Source organism: Myiozetetes cayanensis, unplaced genomic scaffold, assembly GCF_022539395.1.
Source record: "Myiozetetes cayanensis isolate MyiCay16 unplaced genomic scaffold, myiCay2020 scf23, whole genome shotgun sequence".
Lineage (NCBI taxonomy): Eukaryota > Metazoa > Chordata > Aves > Passeriformes > Tyrannidae > Myiozetetes > Myiozetetes cayanensis.
The window spans coordinates 8,720,803-8,743,581 of record NW_026087445.1 but is presented as its reverse complement, the minus strand read 5'-3'; the positions used below and the strand labels follow the sequence as shown (position 1 = coordinate 8,743,581).

General features: G+C 42.7%; 1 protein-coding gene across 1 annotated transcript; it reads left to right on the top strand.

Annotated features, from left to right (window-relative positions):
- The first annotated feature begins 1,890 nt into the window (after nt 1–1,890).
- C5 (complement C5) lies at nt 1,891–22,508 on the top strand. Its single transcript, XM_050320307.1, has 41 exons — nt 1,891–2,000; nt 2,247–2,439; nt 3,031–3,193; nt 3,592–3,662; nt 3,985–4,076; nt 4,737–4,819; nt 4,965–5,055; nt 5,371–5,476; nt 6,090–6,216; nt 6,544–6,659; nt 6,850–7,050; nt 7,424–7,627; nt 8,093–8,302; nt 8,466–8,615; nt 8,980–9,109; nt 9,401–9,466; nt 10,052–10,252; nt 10,596–10,686; nt 11,036–11,148; nt 11,702–11,841; nt 12,082–12,303; nt 12,923–12,983; nt 13,578–13,667; nt 13,901–14,113; nt 14,241–14,316; nt 14,720–14,879; nt 15,337–15,432; nt 15,705–15,876; nt 16,537–16,742; nt 17,165–17,317; nt 17,682–17,744; nt 18,196–18,277; nt 18,937–18,988; nt 19,339–19,441; nt 19,529–19,603; nt 19,698–19,803; nt 19,977–20,063; nt 20,446–20,535; nt 21,209–21,292; nt 21,682–21,820; nt 22,034–22,508. Exons 1-41 carry the CDS (start codon nt 1,936–1,938, stop codon nt 22,161–22,163), a joined length of 5,073 nt encoding a protein of 1,690 aa, XP_050176264.1. The 5' UTR covers nt 1,891–1,935; the 3' UTR covers nt 22,164–22,508.
- The last annotated feature ends 271 nt before the right edge of the window (nt 22,509–22,779 follow it).

Genomic DNA, 22,779 nt, shown 5'->3' with positions numbered 1-22,779 from the left:
GCCGCTCCCCGCGTCCCCTCAGGCGGCCGCTTTGATTACCTGCGTTGACATGGTAACGCCGTGCCACCGCCGCGCCGGCCAGGGCGGCCCCTGGGGCGCTGCGGGATGACAGCACCGGCTCTCAGCGCGCCTCCCCGCCGCCTCCTCGCCCTCACCGAGCGAGCGATCGCCACTCACCCACCCCGCCCGCCCAACCGCGGGGTTGCGGCTCCTTTAAGGGCGCCGCCTGAGGGGCCGCCCCGCCGCCATTTTGTCCGGCGGGCCCGGCGGGTGAGAGGGAAGAGGGCGGGGCGGGGCTGTGTGGAGGCCACGCCCCTCCCGCGCGCCGTTCCCGCCCCTCAGGCCCCGCCCCTCTCCCTCAGGGCCCGCCGTGAGGGGGCTCGGGGTTTAAACACAAATCGGTGTGAGAAAATAAAACCCGGAGCAGTTTGGGGGTAATTAAAGCCCGGATCACTGCGTAAACAACGAAACTTGCTCTTCTCGTAGCTATTTTTGTACTTATCTACTTTTTCCTGTGTCACGCTGCAAGCCTGCGCAAATAGGTTTTGTGCTGTAATATTTGGAAATATTCGTAGGTCCAAATCACCGCCGTGTCCACAGAGGCGTGTAAATAAATCTCTTTTAAACCCTTCTGGGCTGTGTTAGTTTGGGATCGCTACGACCAGTTGTGAAACGCAGGGGTGGGAAAACCATCAGGCTGTACATGAGAAAAAACGTGTGGAAGGGGCATCATTAGATTTAAAAAAACCATTATTTCACAGTATTGTTAGGCCTTCAAAGCGTTTTCCAATTTTTCCAATTCCAATTTTTCCAATGCCAATTTTTCCAATTCCAGCGTTTTACTCTTTGCATCTTATCATTTATAAACCACCCACATAAACTTACTGGCGTTTAATAACAGTTATTTTGACCATTCGCTTCATTAAGCCCCTCACATTTTGTAAGATTTTATCACCGCTTCCCTCGTAGTTTATTACACCTGGGAAAAACCCCAGTTGGCCTTACTGTTAATTGAATTTTCTATTGATCAGAAATAGTTTTGTAAATGCCTTTCCCGTAAAGGTTGAGCGCAGTATTTGTTTAAACTTCAGCATTCTTGCACAACTTTGTTTAACTTTACATAAACCTGGTTGTTGTGGTGCTGTCTTGGCTATCAGACCTGCAAAGGTTTTGTCACCAAACGCTTGTGGGGTTGTTTTTGGGGTTTTATTTTGCAATTGCTTTTTAAAACAGTGCACGTTGTTGATATTTTGTGCCCCAATGTTTTCATAGTGAGAACTTTATTTGTAATGGAAATACTTGAGAAGTTGGCATCATCGGGAATGCAAATGGGCAAACGAAATTTGGAAGGGAAGAGTTATTTCCAAACACAAAGTTCTGATTTAAACACATTCAGGGTGTTTGATAGCACTCCAAATGCATTTTGTCCTCGAGACAAAAATTGAAAATCACTTTGATTGAAATAAAAATTATTTCATGAAGGACAAAAAATCTATTTTTTGGTATTTTGTTGGTTGCTGGGGTTTTTTCTACCTCAGAAAATGATTTTATTTAATGTCATTACCAGAGGGTGAGGTCTGACTCAGGGTTGCTGCGGACACATTAAAAAATGAAAATAGATAAAAATGAAATAGATAAAAATGAAATATATAAAAATGAATATATAATGAATATATATGAATATATAAAATGAAATATATGTGAATATATAATGAATATATATAAATATATATATATAAATATATAAAAATGAAAAATTCCTAAGTTTAGCTGTTTTGGCTTCCTTGGGAGAGGCAAACAACATTTTAATAAAAGGTGATCTGTGATTGATGATTAACTGGGAGGGGAGTGTGCTGGTGGCTCTGCTGTCCCTCCCCAGCACTGGGGGTTTAACCAGCCCCAGTAACCCCACTCTGTGCTGCTCTCACAGACACAATGACTGCTTTAATATGTCTGATTGCTTTGCTATTTTCTGGGACAGCTTTTAGCCAAGACAAAACGTAAGTACAGCAAATGCAGAATTTACTGGCAATGGCACTTGATTGTTGTCTGCTCTTGTGGATAAACAGAGCCAGAATTTACAGAGCCACTACAAAGAGCACCATTACAACAGCTTTATAATTGTGTCATAGAATAACTCTGCCTGATTATCTTGCTTGCTTTAAGAACTGAATTAAAAATAGAAAAAAAAAATTCCCAAAGAAATCTAATTCCATTACCTTTTATTGTTTTAATTCCATATCCAGGTATGTCCTTACAGCACCGAAGATCTTCCGAGCTGGGACCTCTCAGCAAGTTGTAGTTCAAGCTTTTGGTTACAACGAGGAATTTCCAGTCAATATTGCCCTGAAAAGCTTTCCAGATAAATCTACTGTTTATTCTTCTGGTTTGATTACTTTAACTCCAGCCAACAAATTCCAACAGGCTGTAACTTTGACAGTAAGGAATTCGGACTTTTCTTCCACTCTTTCTATTCTCACGTTTAGTGATAAGTGTTAAAAATTATTATGGTGAGTCTTCATTTGTTTAAACTGGGGAAGGAAGCCTAAAAGCCCCATTTTGTTATGTCTGAAATTCAAATTACATGGAGTGAAATCGGTGAAGTTGAACACAGAATCAAACTTTTTTTTTTTACAGACATTATCCTGGTTGCATAATTTTACAAAAATAAAGAGAATCAAACTAAACCATCAACCACAGCAGCAGCTTTGGTGTGGCCAGGATTTCTTATGTGTATAAATAGAAGTCTGATCACTTGTACTGTTGTGACCTCATCACTGGGCTTTGAACTTTGCTGGTTTAGTTCTGGGCATAAATAAATGCAAAATTTCAAAGTATCTGTAGCTTAATACTCCAGATCATCACCTGCCATGTAAGCAAGAATAAACCCTTGTAAGTGCTGGTATTTTTATTTAAAGATACTCAACCACAGGACAGTAACTGCTATTCAGGTACTCTTCTCACCAAAAAGTACTGCAGGGGAAAAAATACTTTAATTTCCATTAAAAACCTTGATTTCATCTCCCCCAGCTTCAACCAAAAGATTTACCAAGAACTGACAATTCGGAGAAGTATTTGTACTTGGAAGCCGTTTCTCCACATTTTACAAGAGTGAAAAAAATCCCTGTTTCCTACGAGAATGGGTTTCTCTTTATTCACACGGACAAACCAATTTATACTCCTGATCAGTCAGGTAAATGGGGCTTATTTGTCTTGGCTGGTATTTCATTTTTAAATCTCTGGACTCTGCCAAGGAATTAGGATTTGAAGTGTTCTTTAACCTCCTGGTTGTGTTTTGTTGCCATCAGCTGCTATTTCATGTTTTAATCAGCTGTAATAATGCCTTGAACTATTTATTAATGTTGTAAAAATTAACAACTTCTCCCCATATCCTCTCAGTCCCTGCCCTTCTCACCTTGAATGATTAATTCGTGGCACAAGAGCTAACGATTTTCCTGGGAATATGTTAAAAATACTGGGGATTTTTTTGATTGTTCAGGTTTGTTGTGGGGTTTTGTTTGTTTGTTTGTTTGTTTGTTTGATCTCTATTACGGTTTGACTTTTTGAGATTTATTGCTCCCATTCTTCCAGTGAAAGTCAGGGTTTACTCTCTGAATGAGGAATTGCATCCAGCTCAGAGAGAGACTGTCCTGACTTTTGTGGTGAGTTGTAATTGAATTTAATATTAATACTCTGTAGCTCTAAGAACAACTGAATGTAGTCAGATGGTGAGTCAGTGCTGCAATCAATATTTAATAAAACTGTTAGGTGTTTCTTTTAAAAGATCTAAAAATGCACAGCTGGATAGATGTTTCCAAGTCCCAGATCTGAAGTTGTTACAGAATAGAAAAAGGAAAAAAAAAAAAAAAGGAAAAAAATATCTTTACTAGTAATACTATGTGGGTTTCATTCTGTTTGTTTCATTTAAGATATAAAAATAAGAACAATTTGTCACGAATTTTTCTTTCCTCTTTGAATTTCAAGGATCCTGAAGGAGTAGAAGTGGATATTTTAGAAGAAAAAGACTTTACTGGAATAGTTTCTTTTCCTGACTTCAAGATTCCTTCTAATCCTAAGTAATTTGTTTCATGCTTTTATGTGAATTATTAACATAATGATTTAAAGTGATTTTCATGGAGTGGTTTTGCATGATGGGCGTGTTTGAAATTTGGAGATGTCTGACATTTCCCATAGGTGGAACCATAGTATAAATAAGGACATTATAACCAAGAATTCTCCTCAAAGAACACTTAGTGGTAGGTTTGTTTTGCTCAATTAAGAAGGAAGATTAATTAACAATTAAAGTTTTCCACTGTAGAGACAGAAACAGCATCAAAGGCGTGTTGATTTCAGGGAGGGGGATTGTCCATATTTCACACAGGGATTCTTACAAATAACCAGGATTTTTCCAAGAACAGCAGCCCAAAAAATAAATATCCTTTCAATTCTCCTTTTAGTCTTGAGAGGGTGCTGAAGCTTTACTGAGCTGGCAGAGGGTGCAAGAGGGGCTTGGAAATCCAAGGTTAGGCTGATTCCATTTTCCAGCTCCTTCCAGCGCTTTAAAATCAGTTGCAAATAATTATTAACGTACCAAAGACAATTCTCTCAAAGTTGACACTGACACTCTGATGCAGAACTTTCCTCTCAGAATAATTCTTAACATGAAATATTGTCGATTTTTGTCTCCAACATCAACTTTCAGTCTTAAAAACCCTTTGATTGTTGGCATTTGGCAGGTATGGGATTTGGAAGATTGTAGCCAAATATAAGAAGGATTTTGTAACCTCGGCTGTGGCACAATTTGAAGTGAAGGAATATGGTAAGATGTGGCCAGACTGTCAATCTTCATTTTTATGTATTTTTAATCACTCAGCCCCCTTGAGAGCACAAGGTGGCATCTCTGGGTACCTGTGGCTTCAGCATAAACCACATCCAAGTGCCTTCCTTTTCTGCTCCATTTACAGCAATGCCAAGCTTTTCCATCACCATAGAGCCAGAGAGAAACTTTATTAGCTCAGATAAATTTGAGAGCTTCAGGATCGCTGTGAAAGCGAGGTAAGGAAATCTGGCTTGGATTTCTAAACATTTTTGTGTCTCTTCTTCTTCTTCCACCCAAAGGATGATTCTCCTGTGTCCAGTATTTCCCTTCTTCAAGAAGCCCTTTCATCCAAATCCTCTCTGCTCTGTCAGAGAACTAAGTGACCCTTCTGAAAGTCCTTCCAAAGGGTTAATTTTCCCACCCAAGTTTTTCCCACCCATTTGTGTTCCATCTCCTGCCCCGGGGGAACGAGTCTTCTCCAAAACACAAATGCTTTTCTTGCACCCATTAAAGCCACCTTAAAAGCCTTTACGTTGTTGGTTTCTTCTCAGCTATTTTTATAACAAAAAGCTTCCAAGTGCTGATGTTTTCCTTCGGTTTGGAATAATCGACAGAGGGGAAAAAAAGATGATGCCCAAAGCAATGCATGTCACCAGGGTAAGGAGCTGCAAGTCTACTCTGTGTGGAGTTTGTGTGCTTGGTTCTGGACTGATCTAATTCCACTCAAGTTCTTCCATTCAATTTGGGCCTCCAGTCCCACTTTGCATCCACAGCTCCCCGCTGCCAACTTTTTCTGTGCCATCAGGGGCAGAGAAATTCACTTTAACTCAGGGGCAGCATCTCAGATAGTGCCATTTCAATCTGGTTTAATTCCTTTCTTGACCAAACTGATTAAAATTTCTATGAGGTAACTGCAGTGCTGCCAGAATGGACAAGAGAAATCAAATGGAGACAAACAGATCAAAATCATATTGATTTATTGTGGGGAGCCTGTTCTCCACTGATTGCCTCCTTTACTCATTTAGTGCAGATATCTCTGTGTTATTTCTGCCCCTTGTTGGCCCTGCCTGCAAACTTTGCAATATGTGCCGTTGCTGGATTAATTAGCAATAATTTTAGGCAATAAAGAATTCTTCTTCATTAAAACAGCACCTTTGTTTTCCTCTAAAAATAAACACTGACCAGAAACACACTGAATTTACATATAGATTATCTAAATAAAGTTTCTAAATTATTGACTCCAAAGTGACGGTTTCTGTGTCATTCCCAGATTGAAGATGGAGTTGCTGTGATCAACTTCAACAGTAAGGAAGCAGCAAGTTCCATAGGGTTCCAAAGTCTGGAAGAATTGGATGGGTCCTATTTATATATTGCAGCATCAGTGTTGGAGTCTAGAGGTAAGTTGCTTTTTAATTGAGGTTTTTGGTTTTTTTTAAACACATCTGAACAGGGCTAGAGAAGAAAATTATAGGGATAACTTTCCTAATATCAGGCTTCTTTTAATATCCAGAAGTTCTTCCAAAAACTTGTAAGGAAGTTGGTAAAAATGTCGAGGGATTAAACTTTTTTTTTAACTATCTGTTTTCACAAGAGTGTTGGGAGTTGACTCTCTGAATGCAAGGGCTTGGCTTTCACAGACAGCTTGTGCTGCCCTGGGAAGGGAAGAAAAGGGATGGGAATGTCTGCAGGATGGGAATGTTAAAAAGGGTCCCGTGTTTTCCTAGGTGGCCTCAGTGGGGAGGTGGAGTTCTCTGGAGTCAGGTTTGCTGTGTCTCCCTACAAGCTGAGATTGATTGCTACTCCTCTCTTTGTGAAGCCTGGCCTTCCCTTCTTCATTAAGGTCAGTGCCCACTGCAACGTGAACCCCACGAGGATAACCCTTTCCCTTTTTTTGGATATATTGCTGTGCACTTCCAATTTCCACTGACTTCTACAGCTTTCCAATGCCCTGTTGCACAACCAGCTTGGAAGCTTTTCCTTAAAAAAATGTCCCCGTTCACCCCAGCACTGTTACTGATTCCCATGAACAGGTGCAGGTGAAGGACACAGTGGATGAGCCGGTTGGAAATGTCCCTGTAACTGTCACTGCCAAATCCCTGAGCGAGCAGATGGATGAGACTGAGCTGATAGCAGAGGGCGCCGAGGCCGGGAGACGGGAAACGAGCCTCGCTGATGGCACGGCTTTGTTTGTCCTTAATGTCCCATCAGACAGCCGAATGGTGGAGTTTCAGGTGAGTTAAATTGTCGAATTGACCTCTTTCTCCGAGGGTTTAATCGTATCTTTGGAATGTGCAACACCAGCAGGGAGATTTTGCACTCAAGGGTTTGTGAACTTGGGGGCTCTTGCAAAGAATGGCTTATGAAATGCAGCTGCTCTGAGGAAACGTCACTTCTCTGTTCGAGTCCTTTCCTGCTCTATTTATTTATGCACTGCCCTTTTATATTTGACTGGATATTCAGAGATATTTTTATTAAAGAAAATATTAAAATCTCGACTGTTGTTCTATTCATCCCTCTGAACGATATTTGCAAAGTGATTTTAATATTGTCATCACTTAGGTATAATTCTATATAAACTATGCAGCCATTTTATTCCCTTCTCAGGTGAAAACTGCAGATCCACGACTTTCAGATGAAAACCAAGCAAGCAAAACCTACGAAGCCAGAGCTTATTCATCCCTGAGTCAGAGTTATCTGTACATTGACTGGGCTTCAAACCACAGAACACTGGAAGTAGGGGGTGTAATAAATGTGAATATTTATCCACACAGTCACTACATTAATAAAATCCATCACTACAGCTACCTGGTAAGTAACAGGTGCATGAAATATTGAATTGTAATGGTCAGAAATGAAAAGCCTCAGCATGGAATAGGAGCAGCTCACTCAGCTGCTCCCTGCAGATACAATCTGTCAGTTGGAGAGGAAAAAATTGTTGGTAAACTCATGTGTAAATTACATTTTAAGTCTCCATTGTTTTTAATTCTCATGTGACATTGACTGGGATTGAGAGCAAGTCACGCCAGTCTCAAGAGCTATTTCAGAAGCTGAAATGTGGAGGAAAGAAAAGAGGTGCAGAGACAGCACTTTGTTTTAGGGGAGGAGGGAGAGAAACCCCTTCCCTTGAACTGCAGCCACTGGTCCCAAGTGCATTTTGGTCAATGGTAGATTATACCTAACTGCAATTAATTACATGTGAAAAATACATTGAATATAAAATTTGACTTTGTTATTCTCCTTTCATTTTCATTATTATTATTATTATTATTATAGATCACATCCAAAGGGAAGATAGTAAGCTTTGGAACTCAGCAGAGAAACCAGGATTTGGAATATGAACATCTAACGTTTCAGATAACCCAAGAGATGGTTCCTTCAGCACGTCTGATCGTTTACTACATCGTTACAGGAGAAGAAACTGCTGAGTTAGTGGCTGATTCAGTCTGGCTGGATGTGGAGCAGAATTGTGAGAACAGCCTGGAGGTGAGCAGCAGAACAGGCACTGAAATTCGTGAGTGTGCATTCACTTCATGGGCAGATTTTTATCTCAGGTTTCCACAAGTTCCTAAACACTCACTGCCTTCAGGTGGATTGATTTTGGAACGATGTGCTTTCCAAATGACCCGTATTTGTTTTCAATTCACAGGTTAAGCTGCAGCCAAGAGAAGAGACACCGAAGCCAGGGGAGGTTGTATCACTCACCGTGAAAACACACTTCAAATCCTTTGTTGCTTTGTCAGCTGTTGACAAGGCAATATATGCAGTCACAGGAAGGAAAAAGAGAGCCAGGGAAAAGGTGAAGTAGAAGCCATAAAAGAAAATCAAGTTGTTCCTCGTTTCACTTTCACAGTCAGGATCTGTGACGTGCCATGCATACAGTCAGCCTGAAAACAGGCAGAAGGGCAATTCGAGCCAGAAGAAAAGCTCAAAATTATAAAAAGAATTCATTTACAGTCTTCTGATTTCCAGTAAAAGTAAAGTGTGGTTCTAAAGGCGGGTCTGAACCGTCTCATCAGTGCTGGTGCTTGAATTAGCTCAGATGTTGCTCCTGTGTGCTGTGAGCACATTTTCCACACCAAGGTGGCTTTCCTGCCCATTTTCTCCCTCATCATCTGTCGTGCTGCACGCTTGGCTTTGCTGAGGCTGGTTTTTCTCCTCAGATAATGCTCCACTTGGAGAAGAGCGACCTGGGCTGCGGGGCCGGCGGGGGCAGGAACAACGTGGATGTGTTCCGGATGGCTGGGCTCACCTTCCTGACCAATGCCAACGCTGATGACTCCAGTGGAGCAGGTGCATTCCTGGGGGTCAGCCATGGAACTGGGGTTCATCTTCTCTGAAACGTTGCATTGTTATTGTCATTCGTTCTGGTGGAACTCGGGGAAAATATTAGAAGGAAAACACCACTCGTGGCTCAGTTGCTGTCACAAAAATGAGGATATTTTCATGCCATTCAAATGGCAAACAGCAAAACTGCCCCACATTTGGAGTGTGATTTTATGGGCTTCATTTTTAAGAGGACTCTGCTGTTACAAAAGAAGGGAATGCCTTTTGTACTTATTTTTTGTGTATTTATTTGAACAGATGAAACTTGCAACGAAGTGGTGAGAACCAAACGGTCTGACTTGAAGGAGAAGATACTCGAAGAAGGTGTTAAAATTATTTTGAAGTATATAATTATATATTATATCTAATTATCTAATTATGAAAAAAAAAATCACATCCGTTAGGAATCAGGGGTCTAAATGTTTGCTTAATACTTGTAATGTCTTGGAGAGAGAGAGACTGGCAAATAGAGGAGATGACTTTAGAGAGGATCCCTATTTATAAAGCCCCTTAGGCATTTGCTGAATTTGAAGTCAGTAACATTTCAATTCACACTGAAAATGCAGCATTTGTTTAAGAGTTGAGTGCCCTGATCTAGTGGCAGGAGGTGGAATCTTTAAAGTGCCTTCCAGCCCAAACCAGGCTGTGGTTCTGTAATATTTGCTTTTTCTGAAGAGACAGAGCTGAAAACTCCCAGCCAGAGGAACCTTTGACTGATAAACATGCAAACATAACCCAGCTCCTCTCATCTAATTTCCATTTTTCATTCAGAATAGGGATTATTAAACTTTCGAAAAATCCCCTCCTCAAAGCTTGCACCTTCCCTGCAATCCTGCAAACAACTCAAGGGTGCTTTTGGAAACAAAAAGCCCATCTGAGGGCAGGGAATTGTTCTCTTTTCGTGTCCAGCATCCAAATACAAACGTTTGGACATCCGGCAGTGCTGCATGGCCGGGGTCAGGGCATACCCCGTGACTGAGACCTGCAGTGACAGAGCCCAGAGAATCCGCAGGAGCCAGATGTGCATTTCTGCCTTCAAACACTGCTGTGAATTTGCCAACAAGCTGAGGCTGCAGGAGCCAAACAAGCTGCTAATCCTGGCCAGAATGCGTGAGTATGGGAGCCCCCTGTTCCAGCAGGATGGGGGGAAAGGCAGAGGTTGGACCTCTGGAACTCCTCCTCTCCCAGTCTCTCCCTACAGCTGCTTGTTTAATCTGTCAGGAGACTGGACAGGTGTAAATGGAGGAGGTGGGATTAACATAGGCTTTTGACCGAGGGCATTCACATACCTTTTTACTTGTCTCAGGACTAACTTGAGCCAAGTGAGCAAAATACAGTATCAGGAAATTAAAACAGAAAGATAATGATGAAGCCTTTGCTTCATCTGCATCTGCTGGCCACTGGCAGGTGGTTTAGTTGGGTTTTTCTGACTGGCTTTATTCATGTTCTTCAGATTTTGAGGCTGGTTTGGAGCTGGATGAGGCCCAAGTTCGGAGCTACTTCCCTGAGAGCTGGTTATGGGAAGTTCACCACATTTCCTCAAGGTACTACTTTTCTCAAATCAGCTTTATAGATAGAAAGAAAGTGCTAAACTGGAGGTAGGTTGGGTGGTGTGTGCTGAAATACAGTCTTATCCAAAAAAAATCTACTCCTGCCATGTTTCCCTGGGGCAGGATGTGCTGAGTGGGGCCAGATTGGGGTCACTTTTCCTTTCACTTTCGACCTTGCTAAATGCCACCTCCTGTGAAATCAGCTAAACCCGGCTTCACTCAAAGCAAATTGCAGAGTTTCTGTTCTCTAACTGTGTCCTCACTGCTCACCTGAGTCTCTCAGGCACGGGAGTTGCTCTGGGCAGGTCCTGTTGTTGTGCTGATGAGCTGATGGTGTTTCCAGATTGCCGTTTGTAATGAATAGATGGGCTACCCACCTGTCAAAGACTCTGTCTGTCACCTTGCCTGACTCGCTGACCACCTGGGAAATACAAGGTGTTAGCATTTCCCAGAAAGGTAAGCACTGCAAACTGATTCGTTTGGAGCTGAAGAATTGGGGAGCTTGGCAGAGCCTCTCCTTGAGAGAGCCACACACATGCTCTAAAACATTCACTTTCCAGCTGAAAAACAGGCAAACATCAAAATCCACACTTTAGGGAAAAGAATTCACTTCATATCATGAAAACAAAGCCTGTCTTGTGTGTGACAGTGGCCCATCATGAGTGAGTTAGAACAGAAGAACAAAGAGTGAGTGACTCTTCCCTGGCACAACTTTGCATTGTCCTGCTGCCAACAGCTCAGGGACTTGAGATTTTCCTACAGGTTTGGTAATTCCAAGCAGAAAATCTGTTTCTCATTTTGGGAAGAAGCAACCCAAATGACCTGGTGTGTCAATGAGTGACAAGCAACAGCTTGGAACAAGAAGCAAGAGCCTGGTCACTCTTAGAAAGCTTGGAGAGTGCCCAAGCCCACACTGAAAAATGATAAGTCACCACTAAAGCATGTCAAGACTTTTTCAAACTTGTTGATCAGGATGAGACACTCTGCTTTGTGTTTCTCATTTTCTTAGGTATATGTGTGGCTACCCCTTTGGAGATCCAAGTTGTGAAAGATATTTTCCTGAGCATTTATGTCCCTTATTCCGTGGTCCGAGGAGAACAAATTGAGTTGAAAGGATCAGTTTATAACCATAAAGACTCTGCAATTCAGGTAATTTGTGTTCAGGAGTTCCAGGGGAAAGATTCCCACAATAAAAATTTTAAAAAAAAAAGGCATTTCCCCTGCCAGGATCCAGCATAAACAGATCCTCGGATCAGGCTTCTCCAGTCGTTAAGCTGGTGTTGTGTGTAGTGCAAAGAGAAAATGCCATTGCAGCAATTAATAACATTTCAGTGGCTTTAAAATACCTCTGTCTGGGAGGTGAGACATGAACATCTCTCCCCATTGCAGTTCTGTGTTGCAATAGCAGCTGGAAGTGGAATCTGCGCCTTTGGAGACTCGGCAGCCTCCGGGGCTCGGCGGCAGAGCTGCAGGTACAGGAGCCTGGCTGCTGGCTCCTCAGCCCCGCTGACATTCCAGATCCTGCCCTTGGAACTGGGGCTCCACACCATCAACTTCACCCTGCTGAGCCCCGGGAGCAGTGAGATTGTGGTGAAAACCCTGCGGGTCGTGGTAAGGAGGAACCGGCCGAGTGTTCGTGGTGGGTTTGAGTTCCGGGTCGATTCAGTCACCAGAACAGAAATTCAATCAGTGTCTGAATCCTGCTTGATTCTCAGACTGCCAGAACCCAAAATAGCACTTGGATTTACTGAGGGGTGTGCAGTGGGAAAATGCCTGGCTGAGTGTTGGAGCATGCACATTTTTAAACCTTGATTATCAGAATTGTCAGGGAGATTATGTGTATAAATAGATATCTTATAACCCTGTAAGCAAAGAGAATAATACTTCATTCTGGGTTATTTGGTCTGCATTTTCAGCTGGTTAACAATGCTTCACTGAATGACACTTTTTGGGGGTGATTTCTCACTTTCTTAAGCTTTTATTTAAATGTTTTCTTAAATTTTCTCAAGAGTTGTGGGAGATAAAACTGATCTAAACTCACGTGGAGCAGCTGTAGAACAGTGAAGTAAAACTCAACAGTGAAGTAAAACTCAACAGTGAAGTAAAACTCAACTGCAGGAAAAGTTGTAGAAGGCACAAATACTGTGGGTTTAGGCTGTTGTTTCAGCTGATATATTTAATTAAACAAAAGTGTTTCCATTTCCCACTTCTTTCCCCGTGATGATTTCAGCCAGAGGGCATCAAGAAAGAGCTTCATGCAGGTTTCACTTTGGATCCCCAGGGTGTTTATGGTGAGAATTGAGCGTGTTGTCCTTGCATTATTTTTTCCTCTCCTTGATTTGGGATGATTTTCCATAATGTGAAAAAACTGGAATTTCTCCTTCCTGACACACTCTACATATGTCCTTTCCCAAGGCTTTCCTGTCCTTTCATTGACTTCAAATCCACTTCAAATAGCAAATATGCTTGGATTAATTTCTTAAAGGAAGCTTTTTATGTATCTTTTAGTGTGATGTGACACCAGCTTTCCTCAGTGTGCTTGAGAACCAACCAGTAGGTGCCTTATTCATGAAAACAGAACATGTCCTCATTTAACCACGGCAACCACAGAGTTTAAGTCTTTGTCAGACTTTATCCTGTAACAAAAAAAGGGCAAAAGCAACATAAAGAGTTTGCACCTGCTCTTTTTTCAAAGAACTAATGTTGTTTGCACGTGCCTTTGGGAGTATTTGTAGTTTCCAAGTTCTCACAGGTATTTCTGTTGCTGGCCTTAAATCTGTTGCCACCTTAAATCTGGCTATTGCAGCTGAACTAAATCTGTTGATTTAGACTGTGCAGTGTGATATATATATACAATATATATCTATATACATTTTCAATGACAGGTTCAATCAAGAGACGACAGGAATTTCGATACAAAGTCCCCCCGAATCTGGTCCCTAAAACGGAGCTCGATAGAAGCGTCAGTGTGAAAGGTAAATTGAAACTTCCAGTGCACTGCAGACGTACTCTCCAACATCTGTTTCTCCTGGTTTGCATTAAATTTATCTAATTTGGGCCTGGGTTCTTTCTCCTGGGAGAACAGGCCGCCTTTCTGGGTAGGAATTGAAGTTCTGCACACGCAATGTTTGCTTGTGAGCGCTGCACAACTTGGCTTCTCTCTCCCGATCCCTGATGCCAACACATTTTGGGTTGGTTCTCCCCACAGGCCACCTGCTGGGTGAAGTGATTGCCACAGTGCTCAGTGCCAGCGGGCTCAGGATGCTGACTGAGCTGCCCAGGGGCAGTGCAGAGGCCGAATTCATGAGCTTTGCCCCCGTGTTTTACGTGTTTCGCTACCTGGAGGAGTCGGACAACTGGCATTTACTGGGCCCTGAAACCTTTATTGCCAGAACTCAGATGAGAAGGAAGATGAAAGAAGGTAGGGAAAAAAATCTGCCTCCCTCACTTCAGAGCTGGGGAGGTGCCCAAATGAGCCAGAAAGATGATGCATCTGAGGGAGCAAATGTCATTCTCATGGCCTGCTTTGTGCCCCATCCACCCCTCAGGGATCGTGAGCATCCTGTCCTTCCAGAACGCCGACCGCTCCTACAGCATGTGGAAGAACGGGCAAGCCAGCACCTGGTGAGTCACAAGGGTTTTTATGGTTGGAATTCATTCAAAAGGCTTTCATACTTCTGGTAAGCATGAGGGGTGAGTGTGATGGGAGATTTAATCAGACCTTTTGTTTCCTTCCCTTCACTCGCCAAATCTTTTGTTCTTGTCTGTGACTCACACCATGACAAGCCAGCTGGGGTTGGGATGGAATGAGTCCATCCCCTGACACCTGGGAATTGATCCCAGTTTCACAGGATTTCAGTAACTATTGCCCATTTGTGAAGCTGAATTTGAAATTCACCTTCACCGATCCTTTGAAGTGTGGGAGTGTGTGGGACCCCCAGGTGGTAACTAGTGCAGATTTGTGTCTGCCCCCAGCGCTGTGGGAGCACCTGCTGACCTAAACAAACGTGTTTGGTTTCCCTGGCAGGCTGACAGCTTTTGCTTTAAGGATTCTTGGACAAATGTATCAATATGTCAGACTTGACCAGCTTTCTCTCTGTGATTCCCTGCTGTGGCTGATTGATGACTGTCAAATGCCAGACGGGTCATTCAGTGAATTTTCCAGCTACGAACCAGTGAAACTCCGGGTAGGAAAACCCACACATTTTCTGTGCTCAACCAGTAAAAGCTGAAGTCACCAGGGGATAAAGAGTTTTAGCAATGCAAGAGATTTTAGGCTGCACTTCACCAAAACACCCATTCAAGACAGTTTTGGCTGATTTGCCTTTTCCTAAATTCATTTCAGAAGCACCACAGTCTTGCAAACCTTTCTGTCTTCCCACTTAAAGCAGCTGCTTGCCACTTCTTAATATTTAGAGAAGAGTTATATAGGATGATTTTACAACATAACAGTCCTGGCTTGTCAATAAATTTATATATTTTGGTCTCCTTTTTCTACAAATAAGCTGTTACCTTCCAATGTATTTTCAGATTAAACTAAACTGATACTTCCTGCAGGAATTTCTATTTGTTTCCTCACCTAAACTGAAAAGTTCTACTTATTTAACCATTTTCTATTTAATTCTCTTCATTTGATTCTTGTAGGGCATATTACCTAGAGAAACTAAAGAAAAATCTCTGTATCTCACGGCATTTTCTATCATTGGAATCGACAAGGCAATTAAAATATGTCCTACTGAGGTAAATAAGATCTTTATTTCTGCCAGTGGGTTCTAATTTCTTCCATTTTCTTTAACATTTGTTCAAAGAAATCAAGACTTTGTTCAGTTTCAAATAATCCTAATTTGTTGTGTTTGTCTTTCAAAAGCAGTGAAAGAACAACCAGGGTTTTCTGGGTCAGTTTTATCACAAGATACATTGCAGAAAACGTTACATATCTGTATTTTCTTGCTAGGGGAGATGCATTTCTTTAACTCTGACAGATGTGAGCCGTAAATTGTTCACATTTACAGAAAGTCCACAATGCCAAGAGCAAGGCAGGAGGGTATTTGATGGAGAATGTGCAGTTTGCTCAGAGCCCCTTCACCATGGCCATCGCTTCCTACGCCCTGGCTCTCGTGGACCCCGACAGCCACTCGGCACGGACGGCCTTCTCAGAGCTCAAGAGGGAAGCTTTTGTCATAGGTATTGTTCAGTCCTCTCAGTCTCTGCTGCTTTCTGCTCTCACACACCTGTCCTTTCAGTGGTTTTTAACTCTCTGGTGTGGTGGCACTGCTTGGACAGTGAGTTTTGGGGGTGCCTGCTTTGTTTGGCCGCTCCGTCGCTGCTCTCGGCCAGCAAATCCCATCAGCTGCTTTCCATCAGCTCTGTTTGTCAGCACTGCCCAGCCTAAACCTCAGACCCCCTGGGGCAAGGGAAGAGTTTCCTCATCTCCTGGGAGATGCAGAGTGAGCTCCTCCTTGTCCCCTTGTCCTGAGTGGGCAATACCCACCCTGTCTTTCCAACACTTGCCCTTTGAACATTTCCATTTTGAACATTTCCATTTGTAACATTTCCATTTTGAACATTTCCATTTTGGAACACTTCTGCATTTTGAACACTCTTCTCAGGGGTGTTTCCTACTGAGTCTAAAACTGTAATAAATCCTTCCACTTGCTAAGTGCAAGACTGGAAAAGAAACCGGTAAAAGCCTTCCCAGCCCTGTTTGGAACTGCTGGCTTTTTGTGCACGGATTAAATTTTCGATGTATTTCTGTGAGGGGCATTTTTAGTCATTTACACCTTGTGTATCCTGCAGAGCTGTTGCTGTGTTTCACTCTGGAACCTTCCTTTTCTCCTTGTGCAGGTGACCCTCCCATCTACAGGTTTTGGAAAGACGCTTTCAAGGCAGAAGATGAACAAACTCCCAGCTCTTTCACTGCCCAGATGGTTGAAACCACAGCCTATGCTCTGCTCACCACTCTGCTGAGAGGGGATGAAAGCTATGCCAAGCCAATCATCAGATGGCTCTCTGAGGAACAAAGACATGGGGGAGGGTTTTATTCAACTCAGGTGAGCTTTGAAAGATTTCCTCCTTATTCTTCAAGTGCCAAAATCTGAAATGTTTTGCCCCATCCCTGGAAGTGCCCAAGGCCGGGTTGGATGGGGCTCTGAGCACCCTGGGCTGGTGGAAGGTGTCCCAGTTGCAACAAGATAAGCTTTAAGGTCCCTTCCAACTTAAACCACTCTGGCATTCCATCATTTTGTGATATAAAAATATTTTTAAAGGATAATGTAATTAAATGATCACAGAGACAACTCCAGTGTCCTTTGTATCAGGTGACTCCATGGCCAAGATATTCTTTGGCCCTGGCAAACAGGACTTCTTGGCATGGGGTTGTTGCAATTAGAAATTTTATAAACAGAATTTAATTCATACCTATTTTATAAATAGAATTTATTAGAGTTAATTCTTTATAACTGATTCCTGACAGGACACAATCAATGCCCTTGAGGCCCTGACCGAATATTCCCTCCTTGTCAAACGGCTCCACTTGGACATGGATGTGAAAGTGTCCTACAAAAACGGTGGAGTCCTGAGCATCTTCAAACTGACAGAAGATCATTTCGTGGGAAGAGCTACATCAGTGAGTGAATAATATTGCTTTTAAAGGCAGAGCACAGTTCTCAGCAATCTGTTAAATAATTATTTGAAATTGCTCCTGAAGTAGCTTTTTCTTATAACAAACTGGCATTAATTTGGTATAGGAAGCATTTAAGGACTTGTTTATCTGCTATATTTAATATCCTTTTTAAAATTAACATCTCTGCCTGCTCCTAGAAAGTATTTTTGGACAGATTATGTTTGTAGCATCAGACCTTATTATGTGTTTGAAGTGCAAACAAGACAAGCAGCTCACCTGACCTGAACTGTCACTGATTGTTGCCAATCTGAATTATTATTGTTACTAATCTGAACTTGTAACTCATTATTGCTCCTCAATCCTTTAGGCACCTTTGCATGATGACATCTATGTGAGCACTGGCAGCAGCACTGGCATAGCTACAGTAAATGTAAGCAGGTTTTTCAGTGGAATTTCTGCTTCAGTCACATTAACAAGGAAAAAGAAACTGAAAATTCCCCTAAAGTGTCCCCACTGGTGCCCTGAAGGGATGGATGTTTTTATAGCTCTGGGTTGGATTAACTCCCAGCCAGTGTGTGACTTGTGGCTACTGGCAGAGAAGTTGGGAAGTTTCTTCCTTTCCACTGCAGGTTTTCTGTTCCATAAATCTTTTATGAATCCTTAAGGTTGGAAAAAAAAAAAAACCTTTAAGACCACCAAGTCCACACTAAATAGATGATCAACTTCATTTTAGTGCTCATCAATTTTACTGTCTCTGCTTAATCAGCCAAACAGGGAAGACCCAAATCAAGTGATCAGTGTTGAGAAATAATTCTCTGTTAAGCAATGGAAACGTTGTTTTATTGCAATATTTACAGGGATGGTTTCTTGTACCTGTGCAGGTGAGGACAGTGTACAACACAATGGGCACTTCTGAAGACCACTGTAACTTTGACCTGAAGATTGCTCCAAAGACAGATCATGGTAAAGGCTTAATATAATTTTAAATATCACCACCCAGGTCAGTGCAAGGGAGGGATAAAATCCTTGCTTTTTTTTTTTTTTAAGCAGCGTTTCTTATTAAGAATGACATAAATTCTGCCACTTTCTACCTGCAAAACTGGAGAAGAAATTGCTAAAAGCCTTTTTAGCCCTGTTTGAAACTATTACCTTTGTGTGAATAGAATTAATATTTAATGTCTCTCTGTCAGGTGCATTTTTAGTCACTTATTGGAAGAGTTTTAGTCATTTATTGGAAGAATTTTAGTCATTTATTGGAAGAGTTTTAGTCATTTATTGGAAGGGGGGGAGTGAGAAGACAGAAATGGGATGGGAGTGGAAGGGGCTGACACAGAGTTCTAGTCCAGTTAGATCAGGGTGTAGAACCACACTGAGCTTTTGCCACCAAGTATTTTCAATAACATAAATGCACAACAAACCACATTAAGCCTTAAAAGTGTGATTTCACCTGAATGGCAAAAGCAGTCAATGTTACTCATTTGTGCCTAGACAAGGAGCTCCTTTAAAAACAGCCCCCAAAACAACTTCAGGGATTATCTGTCAGTTATGAACATGGTTTGTGGAAATTTTGGGCTGCTGAGGAGCTGTAAAATGACTGATTTGACTCTGCTTGGTGTGAACAGGTCACCAAAGAAGAGAAGAGGAGCCACAGTGGTACCTGGAGGCTTGTGCAAAGTGAGTGCAGCTCACGGCTTGGTTTGTCAATAATTGCACCTGCTCCTCTGAGCTTTTCTTTCTGTTTCTCCCCTTTGTTACTGTGTGTGTGTAAAGAGAATTAGAGCCAGAGGTTGGGATTTCCTTGGGATCTCTGCCTTCAGTTTGCATGGGGGCTCTCCTGGAACGTGAGGATGAGGAAAAGCTGCTCGGTGGCATAAATCTGAAATGCTTCCTCAGGAGCTTGCTGTGCTCTAAATGTTGACAGAACTTTCCTTAGGTTTTCCTGGGATCACCTTCAAGTGTTTTTAACTTCAGTCGTGGTTAACTAATTCTGTGTTTAAACTATTTCTATTTTTAATCTGCTTTAGGTACAGGCCCAGTGCGAGGGAGCCCCGTTCGGGGTCTGCTCACACCGTGATGGACATCGGGCTGGTCAGTGGAGTGGAAGCAAATCCAGAGGATTTATCTACTGCAAGTATCAGAGAACTTTTTGCCTCTTCCTGACTCTCCGTGGCAGAGCTCTGACATCCACTGTTCATCTTTTCCTGTCCCCTCCAGCTCGCAAGTGGCATTGACCAGCTGATAGCAGATTATGAGATAAAGGACGGGCACGTTATCCTGCAGATTGACTCTGTATGTCACCCCGTGCCCGACTGAGCCCTGCTCTTGCTCTCTGCAATGCTTTTGGTGCCTTTAGAGCTGCCTAATTGCTGTGCCTGCCACACAGGTGCCAGCTGACAGGTTCCTGTGCGTGGGGTTCCGGATCAGCGAGCTGTTCCGGGTGGGAATGCGGAACCCTGCCACCTTCACCGTGTACGAGTACCACGCACCAGGTCTGTGTTCCCTGCCCTCACCCCCCTCTTTGCCCTCTCACTCTCCATTCCTCCTGGAAGGCAAGGTTTTCCCTTCTTTCCCAGCTGTCTAGCCCGTGTTATTTTCAGCTCAGTCAACTCTGGACTCGAAGTTCCAGTGTTGGTTTTCTGTGTGTGTTCATTATTCCTTCTAGAGAAAAGGTGCACTGTGTTTTACAACCCCTATGGAGATGAAAAGCTGGTGAGATTGTGTGAAGGAGATGAATGCAAATGCATGGAAGGTAAACTTGTTTTAAGATGTTTCTCCATGTCAGTTGGTGGGAAAATGTAAGGAACAAAACCACACTAAACATCAGGGGGAAATCTTCATAAGAGCACAGCTGGTTCCTCTCCAAATTGTACCCTGAAAAGTAATTTAAAAAAAACTCCAAGTGTGCAGTGTAATCATGGAAGTCTGAGTGGACTGAGTCAGGTGATTGAGGGTGTTGGTTTGTATTTTAAATATTCCCAGTTCCAGCATGCAATCCCATATTCTGGTGTTGCCAGCTAGAACAATTATCCCAATTGCAGGTGGAGGCCCATGATGTTTTATTCACTTATTTACCATGATGTATTTATTGTGAGGACATTCTCTTAACACTGACTTCTCCTTTCTCAACGTAGCTGAGTGTGGTAAAGTCCAAAAGAGACTTGATGAGTCCATAACTGCTGAGAGCAGGACAGAAGCTGCCTGTCAGAGGGACATTGCATATGGTAACACCTGGCACGAGCCATTCACCTGCTCTGAAACATCTGCTTGCCTACCAGGCTGCAAAACACTCTGATCCTGAGTGATTAAAAACTCACTGGGGTTGACAGTGCCATGGGGTGAGGGCAGGTGACAAACTGGAGCAGAGAAGGGCAAGTGCTGCCCGTTCTCTGCTGAATAAAAATCACATCGGTGGGGTCGGGGCACCAGGGAGCCTGATCTGATGAGTTCTGCTAATAAACACTGGGTTCTGCTAATAAACACTGGGTTCTGCTAATAAACACTGGGTTCTGCTAATTAACACTCAGTTCTGCTAATAAACACTGGGTTCTGCTAATAAACCCTGGGTTCTGCTAATAAACACTGGGTTCTCCTAATAAACACTGGGTTCTGCTAAGAAACATTGACTTCTGCTACCAAACACTCAGTTTTCTCTTGCTTGGTACCATCTGTGTGGCTTTGGGCTCAGAGGAATTTGGGGTAGCAGATGAGAGCACGGGTGGAGCTCCCATCAGATCAGACACGGGTGGAACTTGTCGGTGTTCCTGGAACAATTCACAGCTACCCTGCATTCCCAGGGATCAGTGGTGCAGAGGGACATCAAATCCCCCTGAGCAGCTGCTCAGGATGGGGGTGGCAGGGACAAGCAGTAACCAAAAGCTTTGTGTCGCTCTGCAGTTTACAAAGTGAAGGTCCTGTCCCGCAGCGAGGAAGGGGCTTTTGTCAAATATTCTGCAGCTCTTCTGGATCTCTTCAAAAGAGGTGAGTCCTGCTCCACGTCCCTGTTGGTGGGAGAAAAGGGTGTTGGAATTTAGGCACTCCCTGTGGCCAAGGCAGATGTTGCAGGTCCTGCAGAGCTCAGGATGATATTCCCTCATTTTCCCTCTGGGTTTAGGCAGCCAACGTGTCCTTAAAATGACTGTAATATAAAAATATTTAATTTAATGCACAAGGTTTATTTGCCAGTCAGATTTAATGGTAAAAATCTTTCCCAAGAAACACGTTTTACTGCCATCAAATTTTGCTGTTCCAGAACTGGTGGCACAGAGATCCCCTGGCTGTGCTGGACTGCAGAACAATTTAATGTTTTCTGCCTGAGTGACTGGAAATTCCCTCTGTGCAATTGTCCAGCTCTTCTCATTCTACCTCAGGGCAGGCTTTTGCTCAAAAAAATGACGAAGTAACCTTTGTTAAGAAGAAGACCTGTGCAGATGTGGAACTGAGCCCAGGAGAGCAGTACCTGATCATGGGCAAAGAAGCCTTAAAGATCAGCATTGGTTACAGTTTCAAGTGAGTCATTTGCTACCAGAATATGCAGAGATTTAACCCTGCAGTGGGAAGGGTTTGCATGGAATAATTGTTGGGTAATACAGAATTGATTTTCTTCCCCCAGCAGTTACACAGTGGGTTGGACACGATTTCACATGGGGATTTTTATTTTATCCTTGACATTTTCCTGCCCAAATCTTAGCAGCAAATGATCCTTTCCTGTTGTTTTCCCAGATTCCAGTACCCTTTGGACTCCAGCACTTGGATTGAGTGGTGGCCTTCAACTCCAGCCTGTGACTTGTGTGGGGAGTTCCTAAAGACAATGGAAGATTTTGCTGATGATCTCATGATCAGTGGCTGCTGATTTACTTGGAGAGCTTTTAAATTAAAAATCCAGATCAAATCTCATGCAAAAAAAAAAAAACCAAACCAAAAACAACCCTCACCTGTTTAGCAATTCTTCCTTGAACTGAAATTCCTGAATAGTTCCCTTGAAAAATGAGCTTTGCTTGTGTTTTATAGCAATGTTGTTACGTTGTGATGCTCAGATAGGATTTTTCAGCTTGGCTGGGAGAAGAACATGGAATGCTGCAAAGAAACCTGGAGTCAGATGGAGTGGATGAACTGTAAAAACACACATGGAAAGTGCTGGCTTGTCCCTGAATCCCAGGTCTCATTAAAACACAAATATTTGCAGCCATTTTGTAAACTCTTCGTGAAAGAAATTACTTTATTCCTTATTTTTTCCTTTTGTGCTCTGTTTGAATTCCTGCATTTCCATCCCCAATGTTATTTTTGTGCTCTGCTTTCTTGTTTAAAAAAAAAAACCAACAAACAAACAAAGCCAAAGTTCTCAGCTCTCAGGTGTACATTCATTATTTGTATTTTCAGGCAGTAACTCAGATCCATAAACCAAATGTTCCCCTGGCATTTGATGGCTGGCTTTGACAGGTTAAAAACCCTGCTCTGCCTGCAGGAAA